Source organism: Arachis hypogaea, chromosome 20 (genome assembly GCF_003086295.3).
Source record: "Arachis hypogaea cultivar Tifrunner chromosome 20, arahy.Tifrunner.gnm2.J5K5, whole genome shotgun sequence".
NCBI classification, from domain to species: Eukaryota; Viridiplantae; Streptophyta; class Magnoliopsida; order Fabales; family Fabaceae; genus Arachis; species Arachis hypogaea.
In genome coordinates this window covers 25317099-25328050 of record NC_092055.1, presented here as the reverse complement: position 1 = coordinate 25328050, position 10952 = coordinate 25317099, and the positions used below count along the sequence as shown (strand labels likewise).

General features: G+C 34.8%; 1 protein-coding gene across 6 annotated transcripts; it reads right to left on the bottom strand.

The window, feature by feature from the left end:
* Window positions 1–5239: 5239 nt before the first annotated feature.
* Window positions 5240–10952, bottom strand: LOC112783272 (uncharacterized). 6 transcript variants are annotated; one of them, XM_072229932.1, is made up of 8 exons: window positions 10472–10952; window positions 8672–8979; window positions 8493–8559; window positions 8038–8145; window positions 7805–7903; window positions 7051–7176; window positions 6229–6355; window positions 5240–5803 (listed from the first exon to the last, which is right to left on the bottom strand). In XM_072229932.1, the coding sequence occupies exons 2-8, from the start codon at window positions 8699–8701 to the stop codon at window positions 5800–5802; spliced, it is 561 nt and encodes a 186-aa protein (XP_072086033.1). In that variant the 5' UTR covers window positions 8702–8979; window positions 10472–10952; the 3' UTR covers window positions 5240–5799. The 6 variants fall into 6 exon arrangements, with proteins under 6 accessions (XP_072086033.1, XP_025681936.1, XP_072086034.1 ...); XM_025826151.3 differs by having other exon boundaries at window positions 8672–8974; window positions 10472–10938; XM_072229933.1 differs by having other exon boundaries at window positions 8672–9034; window positions 10472–10935.

Sequence of the window (10952 nt, the reverse complement as noted above, 5' to 3'; positions counted from 1 at the left end):
TATTATGGTCATTATAGTGGTTACAATGTTTTAAAAAATGTTGGTAAAATTAAAGTAATCCTTCGTTATTATTCAACAACGTTTTTTAATATAAAAAATAAAATAAAAAAAATTATCAAAATATTAAAAAATTATATGACTTTAATTTTAATAACCTATAAGTAAGAAAAATTCAAAACCAAGTAATAAATTGTAATCTCAATTACAATCCAACAATGAATATTAACAACAATGATGCTAAAATAGCATCCTAACAATAATCAGCAGCAATAAACATCAAATAAGATTAATAATCCAACACTTTGCATAAAAATATAACCTAAACTAACAAGCTAATCACTAAAACAAAAATTCAAACTAACTAACTAATGAAGATAGTGGTAAATAGTGATGATGGAAGATAGTTGGAAGAAGGAAAGAGGAGAAGAGAAGAGAAGAAATGGAGTGTGTGTGAACAGGGGTGCCCACGCGTACGCGTGGATTACGAGAATGGAATGCGACGCGTGCGAGTCTGGCAGGCGTAGGCAGGATTGGGGAAGAAAGAAAGTGGCGCGTACGCGTGGGACGAAATTGTGCTAGACGCACAGTTTCCGTGCGCTACCTGCGCAACTCTTTGTTTGGAACCAGGCAGTAGCACCCTTCCCGCACCATTCTCGCATGGTGGTTTTTCGGGGGTGACACGTACGCATCAGACACGCGCATGCATAAGAGGGTCCCTTTTTTTTTTTTCAAAGGCAATTCAAACAAAACTCGCAATTCAAACAAAATGCAATTCAAAACAACTAACCTACAACCTAAGACATCAATTTAATCAAAGAAACTAGCAACCCAAGCAATATACAAGAATATGAAAAGTAGAAAACTACCTTACAATGACAACTCAATTCATTCATTGATTATATATACAAGAGAATGGAAAGAATTTACTATGGTAAGGTGTCTCTCACCTAACATTTTTATTTAAAGTCCTTAAGTTGGACATGTGGGAAGTTCCTTGTCATGGTGGCTTGTACTTGTACTCATCATTGAACTTTCACCATTGCTTTGACTTCCATTGATTGTCAGAATTTCCAACCAATTGCACCAAACCTTGGTGAAGTTTCACACAAGTCATGAACTCCCAAAATTGATCCTCATCTTGTAATTCGGGATCCCAAATCTTGTTCTCACACCCATCTTCTAATTGATCATCACAATTTCATTTGGGTGGCATACTCATCTTAGAATTCTCATGTAAGCACCCAAACATCCTCTTAAATCCTATCAATTGAGTAGCACACTAATCCTTGCTCCTAAACTTTGAGCTCCCAACAATAATGAACCGTAAATTATGATGCCAACCACTAATTATCTCTCTTCTACTCTTTAACCTACAAAACATCCTGAGTTGACCATCCGTTTCAAGCAAACCGTATTCAAGTGAGATAATAAAGCTTAAGGACAAAAATTTTACCCACTTGAATGATGTAATGGATGATGGTAACTTAGGAGGAGATGCTTCCAACGATCTTGATAGGGCAATTTCCACTGTCGTTCGTCCTCTTTGAAGGGTTTCCACCACTTGACAAGATGCTTCAAGCTCTACCCTTGCCAAGCTTCCTCAAGTTCACATTCTTCTTCATCAACTTCCTCTAGCTCTTTTCCATCACTCAAATCATATCTTGGGGGTTGAGTGAAATCTACCTCAACATCAATTTCAACTTCAATGGGGAAGGATTCATCAAACTCAAAAGGATCATATGTTGATGCAAAATCATCATAAATAGGGAGACTTGTTGCTTGCCCCATTTCTTCTAATTCTTCAATCACAATATGCCTTGGAAGTTATGCACTATCCTCTTTAACATCACCTTCAAACTCCATGGAAGAAGGCTCTACAACTTGAGATTCCTCTTTGCATTCAACATCTCCTAAATCTTCAACCACTTCTTCCGGTTCAATTATCTCTACTTCCTTCTCTTCTTGCAATTCTTGCTTTAACTCATTCTCTTCTTCCTCTTGAAATTCCAAGTTCTCCTTCTCATTATGCTCCTCAATTAATCCTCCATATTTAACAAGAAAGTTGTCTTAGATAATTGAGCACAATGATGCCAACTAGTTTTCACCACTTCAGTTAAGCTAGCCACAAATTTCCTTTGTTTTTGGCAACGAGCTAGAAGTTTTTGTTGTTTTTGCATTAGGCGTTGGAGAAATTCGTCCAATGAAGGCAGTGGTGAAAGAGAATGTTCATTGTTTGGAGGAAAAGTGTCGTAGTTGAAAGGTGGTTCATATTGGTGAAAGTATTGAGGTGGTGTATAAGGAAATGGTGGTTCTTGGGAGTATTGGTATTAGAATGATGGTGGCTCTAATATGGTTCATATGGTTGTTGGTATGGTGGATATGGGTTAAGATCATATAGAGATGAATGGTGGAATGGGGCTTGTGAGTAAAGTTGTTGAAAGCTATGTTGAGGGAAGGGATCATATGTATATGGTGGTTGTGGTTGACACCCACAATGAGGGTCACCACATCCATTAGGTTGATATGCATTAGGAGTTGGATTGTACCCATAAGAAACCAGAGGAGGTTGTTGCCAAAAAGATTGTCCATAGGATTGAGGCTCCTCCCATCTTTGATTTTCAATGCAAATCCTTATTGAAGTTTCAATTTCCTATAACATAGTTTGAATCAAACTCATAGTAAAAAAGGTGAGAATTCATAGTAGCAAGAGAAAACAAAGACAAACTATTAAGAAACAAAGAGACAAAATCCTAACTACTAACTCAAACAAGCAAACAAACAAAGAGCAAACTATTCACAATATTAACATATGTACAATAACCAATAACAAACACACATTGCAATTCTCCAGCAACGACGCTAAAAACTTGATAAGATGATTTTATGTCGATCTAGAATTCCTCAATAAATTGAATTACTTCGTTGCAAGCATAGTCTAAATCAACAATGGATCCTCCATCAAAGTTTAGTTTGGTTGTCACAAGTTCAACCCAATAAAAATAATCGAGAGTATTACTCTCGAGTCCTTCTCCCTAGGAATTACAATTGAGTGCCTAATTATTGGTTATGAGATCAAGTGAGTTGATGATAAGAAGCAAGAAATTTAAAATAGACAAGAAAATAAATCAAACAACTAAAGATGACAATAATAAAGAGGCATTCATGGCAAGGATTGAGAATCAAGGTTTTCTATTCTAATCATTAATTATAATACAATAGTTATCAAGAGCTAATCCTATTTCGTTATCTCCAACATCGAGAGAAAGTCAAATAAGTCTAGTTAATCCCAATCCATAAGTAATGTTAATGGAAACAAGATTAACTAATCACTCTAGATCATCAATCTAAATTAGGTGTTAATAACTTAAGATTGCCTAATTTCTCTTTCCAAGCCAAGAATGCACAAAATTTACTCTAAACCTAAGCCAAGCATTTTATCAAATACTTGGTGTGCATAAAAATAAAAGCATATTAAATTACAATAAAAATAAAATTTAAATTACCAAATGCAAGAAAGTAAAAACAATAACTCAAGCAAGCAAGAAAAGAACATAAAATATAAAATTGCATTAAATGAAATTAAAAGTAACAAGAGTGTTCACAAACTAAAACATAAAAGAGAAATTAACAATGTAAACTAAGAGAACAAAGATGTAGGAACAAGAAATTGCAAGAAAAACTAATTAAAAATAAGAATAAAACCCTAAATCTAAGAGTCAATTAAACTAAGAATCCTAATTTCTAGAGAGAAGAGGAAGTTTCTCTCTCTGAAAAACTACCCTAAAACATGGTTCTACCTACACTAATTGCTCCCCCCTCCCCCCTTCTTCCTTCTTGATTTTGCCCTCAAATACTTCAGAAAAGAGTTGGATCTGGGTCTCAATGAGCTCAGAAATCGCCCCCAACGTGTTTCTTTAATGAGATCACATGACAAGTGTCACGCGTACGTCACATGGCAGATTTCCAAAACTTAATTTCTTCATGAATTTTTCATTTTACATGCCTTTTTTTTTTCACTTCTTTAATCCAATATTTGCCTTATAAATCTGGAATCACTCGACAAACATATCAAGGTATTGAATAGAATTAAAGTGAATTAAATTTAACAAATTAAAGGCCCAAAAAGCATGTTTTTAACTCTTAAGCATAAATTAGGAGAAATTCACAAAACATGCTATTTCATTGAATAAATGTAAGATAAGTTAATAAAATTTACTAAATTCAACACAAGATAAACCACAAAATTGGGATTTATCAATAACCTATAAATTGTGTTTGTTGGGATACATATTTATATATTTCCATTTTCTTATTTGAATTTGGATCTTCTAAATTTTAGATTTTTACTTTAGAGGATAAAGTGAGATTTCTTACTACTAAATGTTCTCACTCTCATGTTTTTTCTTGGTCCCACTTATGAAATAAATGGTGATAGATAATACTTTACTTTCTAAAGTGAGATTCAAAATTTAGAGGATCCAAATCCTTGAAATTTGGCCTCTTGTACCTAAAGAGGAGAGCATTCTATTTCATGTATGCAATCTTATGAAGTGTGTGTTGGCTGGGATATATATTTATATATTAAGGTGAGAAGGAATGCTTTAAAAATTTAAAATTGGGGTGAGTTAACCTTCTTGCGGCATTACAGTCCAGACCGCTATGTTTATATAAAGATGGAAGAGAAACCAAATTCGTGAGCAAAATGTGAAGCAATGAATGATGATACTTCAAGAATTCATGTTCATCTGCACATTGATATTGTTATGGTGATGCCATGCATACGAATAACCAAGTAGAAAAAAAAAAAAAAAAAAAAAAAAAAAAAAAAAAAAAAAAAAAAAAACTTGTACAAATGTATTTGACTATTCATGTAAATTAGCGATATACAAATATCAAATTGCTATAATTGTCGTGCATATTATTTGTTTATGTTGTGAATATTACGCAGAATAATGATTGTTAAGGTAGGATTTTTGTGTTTCGGTCTCTCAATTTATTTTACAGCTATTCAGGCAAGTAGCTTTTTGATGGTCGCACCCGTGCAACTCTCAGATTCACACGCTAGTTAATAGATTATATGGTTGCAATGTTTATTTTATCAAGTTCATTACACCCCCCAAAAAATGATAATAAATTAAAAGCCAAAAGAACAAAACTTGTGGAGCTCCGATTTCTTTCAAGATTTCATTGAAAGAAATTGGGAAATAAAAATAGAACTACCATCACTTTACATGAATCCTTAAAAGTAAAACATTAGCAACTTAAATAATTAGTATCTGTCGTATCTTATTGACCAATAACAATAAACATTTAGTAAAGAAGTGCATGGTAAAGTAACTATTCTGCTTAAATAAAATTTAAAATATGCCTTCAAAATAAAAATTTCCCTTTTATTCAAAAAAAAAATAGAAAGAAAAGAAAAGAAAAGAAAAGAAAAGAAAAGAAAAAGACGAGAATACCACTGATGATTCTGTTAAATGATGCACAAAGTTCATGTTCCCCACCATGCTAGAAATGTGCTTAGGCCTTTGCTATTGAAGAGGAATTCATGAGCCTGATCTAAATATATGATGTTTTTGTTCTGTATTAAGCACAACCTCCAGTTCTTATGGAACTGATGATAATTATGTGGATGAGTAATTAATCTGGGAAATGGCTTGGTTACAAATAAAAGAGGAAACAGAGGCGCTCAGTTGTCGGGCTCTGTAGATTTGAGAGGGTTAATGGTGATGGCCATGTTGCATACTTTCTGATGTAACTTCACCAGGACCTTTCTCAGTTTCTTGGTCTGCAACTTCTTTAACTACCAAACAAAAATATTTGCATCCAGTTCGAAATTCCATCAATTTCTTCATATGAAACCCTTGTTTATTTAAAGGGTTGATCAAAACAAGAATGAAGCAATTTATTATTTATTTTTTTCTTAGCAAGAAAAAGAAAGCATACCAACAAAGAATAAACTATTTTTACAATTTATCAAGGTTGGCAACAAATAACAATGAGTCGCAAAATCACCAAAAAATTAAGTAATCCCAAAACAAAAATTTAATTGAACCATAATCCTATAAGATTTGGTCAAAAGATTTGAGATACAAGGCAATTTTCACTCTTCCTAAGGAAACTCCTTTGTGGCCAACTTACTTTCTCTCATACAATTATTTCAAGTTTTCAAGACAACAAAAGAAAAAGGCAAGCTCCTCAACTATAAATCATGAAGACAAATCATACCTCAGATCCTGGAACCTCTTCAACAAGCTCAACTTGAATTTCTCAACTTCTGCATCCTCAAGTGAATTTGGTGCAGACCTAATGATTGAAATGGCCCCAGCATTGTGCAGGGACGCAAGAACTTTATCTACAATGAAGTTTATTATCTCAATCAAATAATCAGTGGAAAAATGAAAACATAGAAGAAGACTAGTGAAGCAGAATTGATTTGGTTGTACTCTTGCATATCTTTCAACCTCAGCTGTAATACCCATTACACTTGAGTTCATTCTTTTCCTTTTTTAAGGTATTAAAAATGGGATTAATAATAATTAGTGGATTGACACAGAAAAATGAGATGTTATGCACTATGCTTATGACATTCCAATGTGTAACAAAGCCTTTTGGCTTTATTAAGTTCAAGTTTCATGCTACTAAAGAAATTGATATAGGATGCTTCTTCCCTCAAGGTTTAGAAAAAGGAAATTTTCATATTTCAGAACCTAACAACATTTAGGACAAGCATCCATTCCCAACAAAACCACATGAATGTACGAATATAAGCTTTCAATTAATCAATGGACAGATTGTCTTCCTCCCTACATACTCATATCAGTTGAATAACTTCAAACAAAATTAGTAGATGGCTGGAAATTGGTAGTTTAAGAGAGTTAAGACCACAAAAGTATGATTCATCTTTAATAAGATAGGAATACCTTTCCAATGGCATGGTCATAATATTTTTTTTCCCTCAAAAATAACGATAAAAAGAAATCCAGGTGATAACTAATGAACAAATGAACCCATGAATAACACATTTAGAATAAGACTTTAAAGTAGAACCTGATTGTGACAGTGCAGCAAGAGCCTCCAAAGCTGCTTTTCGTGTGCGGTCATCCTTAGCCGTGCTTAACATATTTAAGAGCTCTTCAGCTCCACCCATCTCGAGTATCTTCATCCTTCTTTCATCTTTCAGAAAATAGGAAGTGAAATTTTTTTTTGTATGAACTTATGCAGTAGGTAGTGAAGATCCAAGAAAATAATGCATCATAGGATACTATTCTAAATCAGTTTCATGAGCATCATTATTCACTGCCACATTGCAAACTATGGATAGATAATTGCAAACATAGAATACTCAATAAAGGTACAAACAAGCAAAAAGTGTCAACTGTTAAGACAATTTCTCAGTTATTGAGCAAAATTCAGTTTCGAATAACTGAAACATGTCTTTACTCAAGAAAAATATACAAATAAAAATAGAGTAGCTCTTTCACCTATAAGACCAGCCACTGAAGATCGGTAAAAATCTTAGTAACTATGCATAATCAGTTCAAAAGAAATCCATAACATTGTTCTCAACCAATTCAAAGTCTCATAAACTCTTCCCCATAATACAAAGCACAAGGACAACAAAAGTATGCTAGTCGCGAGTTATAAGTCGTAAGAAATGGAATCTACTCGGCAAAAACATTTAACCCCATAGAAAAAAAGAAGGCAAATACACCATGAATAGCTTCCATTTATTTCCACATAAATGTGTCATAAAATATTAATCGCAAGCAATAGAGAGGTATATAGATAGTAGAAAAATTACCATCTATTGCGAATCGAGTCAACCTAGAAGCTCCCATCCTTTTATACAAGGGATCCCTGACGCGCAAAAGTGAAACTGACTGCTGCATCAAGTTTTCTCCTGATTTTCCATTTTCAAAATTTTAACCTCAATGTCAGCAGGTTTGAACCACCACGAGTAAATGAATGCCTGATTACAATTTGAAAATAGTTGCAAGATAAAAAAAAATGCTGGTAGTCTACTAAAAATGATACCCATATAAGGAAAGAACTGGTATCCTGCGGCTGCAGCTGTGGCGAAAAATATCGTCTTTAATAGCCATCCAACTTTTCTCTCAGCTTCTTGTTCAATAGATAGCTCATCTGGAAATCCAAATAGCAAGTGAAGAAGTTATGCAACATAATTGCAGCTAACAAAATGAAACTAAACCAGTCCGTGTATATTATACAATCTAGATTTGTTCCTCTCACTCTAATATGAAACCATTCCTCTCGGTGTATACATCCCTAGATACATAAGCCCAAAATCAGCAATTCAGCAGGAAAAGCATATATCTATCCAAATGTGATATGTGCAAACCATTTTTTAAACTCTAAACCCTAAACCCTAAATCCAAAATCAACATGAAACCATATATCAGTTTCTACAAGAATTAGTACCTATAGCTTTCTCTATAAAACAAAAATACCGATAAAATAGAAACTCATACCTTTGCCACTATATGATGAAAAATTACGAGATTGAACACTGATCACAGGTCTCCTCTTACATAAATACTACCAAACAAAAAAAGAGAAATAAAATGAATTAGCTAATGAGTACCTACTAAGCATTAAAAAGAATTGGAGAATAGAAATGGCAAAAATGAAGGTTAAGATTGGAGGTTACGTTAGAAAAGCGAGCAGCTACGGCGCGCATGGTTGCAAAACGTGGATAAGCTGAAGCTCAGAGGTTACAGTGTTCCCTTTCAAGGTAGCGAAGATTGCGTTAAAATCGCATCCTTCCGCATCGGCTTAAATCGCCGTCGACCTTCAAAGGAGCAACAGAGCTTCGTCCAGATTCCAAAATTGAGAGCTTGAGACGAGAGTTTCGACTTCAGAGTTCAGCCTTCAGAGGCAGAGTCTGAAGGATCCATATCCGAGTTTGTTATCCGGTTCGGATCCAGTACCCATGCCGAATAAAGCCCACGAACTGCACTAGAGAACATAACATTGTGAATTTAATAAGCCCACCTTCTCCCACAGCGGCCTTCTACAACGTCATTTGGTAACCAGGCCCAATATTATATGCCGAAAAAGGAAATACAAGAACCAAAAAATTTAATGTTCCAAAAAATAAAAAAGAACCAAAATATATAGTTGGATAGACATGCTAATTTGGAGTAATGTTATTTTCAAGGTTCTGAGAACCGAACCGGTCATCGAACCGCTCTAGTTACTGGTTTACTGGTTTATTGGTCCAACCGGTCTAACCATGGTTCAACCGGAAAAACCGTTTTAAAATAAAATAATAAATAAATTATAAATAAACATCCTAAAATATAACTCATCCCATTTTTTGTCTCATGACAACACTATCATTCAGATAATATAATCATTGAATACAATGCAAAGCTACTTATTCATTGAGATCTCACATTATACAAACAACTTTCATGACTTAAGTTCACATTTTCAGCAAACAATTGTAACCAGTGTTATTTTTTCTTTTACGATGATATGTAGAAATCACATATAGTACAAAACTACAAACTAACTGGAAATAGATATGAGCTTAGATGCATGATTATGTAGTGTAGTGCGGTGAATTTTTGTCTCTGTTGTTAACATGAGATTATACAATGCTCCTCCTGTGAATTTGTCTCCAAGAAACATTATAATATTCATGAATTCACAAAATGTTTACTCTAGGAACCAGAGAGCATACATACTGGACTAGGCAAGTAATGCTTAACTACATTGAATAAACTTGCATGGCCTTGACATGACTTTGATTAATAACACAGATACAAATATGCATTGAAATAACCCCAATCATAAACACCATTACCAAATTAAATAAAAAATCAACCAAAAATCACCTTGCAAATCAAAAACTCAATCTCTTGAACTCAATAATTAATTACATCAGACATCCAACTAAATAATTGCATCACAGTTTTCATAAACTGATTTCAAAGCCTAGAAGCAGAGTGAAATTAAAAACATGAAGCATATAATAAATCAAAAGATCACCAATAGCAAATTTTTTAATAAGAACAGAAGTTAAGAACAATGAAAAATGAAAAAAGATTCAACAGTTTTCAACCCAATTTTAATAAAGCTCATCACAATGATTAACAACAACAAAAAGTACTGAAGGAACAGTGAATCAGTAACAGGCAGTGCAAATTTAAAATTTAAAAGTTATCAATTTAAAATTTATCATCAAATACAATCAGTGAGCAAAGCCAATCAACCAAGCACTAACTAAGTATTCTGTTCTGATTCTGTGACTAGGAAGCAACAAATTCAGCCACAAATTCAAGTTACAGCAACAAATTTAACAAATCCAAGTAAAGTCCTAATTTACAGTAACATTTAGATTATCAACAAGGCAAATTTGATTAGCAATTCAGCAACATGCAAAAATACAGGAGAAGGGAAATCTGAAAAAGAGAGAACAGGGAAGGACGGTGCAGGGACTCACCAACGGTCGACGGCGAGTCGGCGACCACCCCACGGAAGGCGACGAAGCAAGAGACAACCCCACGAGTTGCTTCTGCCGCCGGCAACGAGACAGACGAACCACGAGATGCCAGTGACTGAGACAAGACTCGAATGAGACTGGGAGGCAGAATCGAGCAGAGACAACCACGGACGACGAGCAGCAACCAACACGCACAGCTCGAGCACTCACTGGCGGAGGGAGGCGCGAGCAGCCGAGCACAGAGGAGAACGGCGAGATGCGAGCACCCAACGTGGAGGATCCGGCGAGAGGACCGAGAGCACGAAGACGGAAGTTCTTGAGTGCGATGGACGGCGGCAGCAGTCTCTCACTCCGACATTCGGCGACAACTATTGGTGGAGGCTAGGGTTTGCTTTCTTTGGTGGAGGCTAGGGCAATTTGCTCTTTGCTGAAGGAAGGAGTTGGAGAAGGGGGGAATGGGGGATAACGCGTGCTTTTTGCC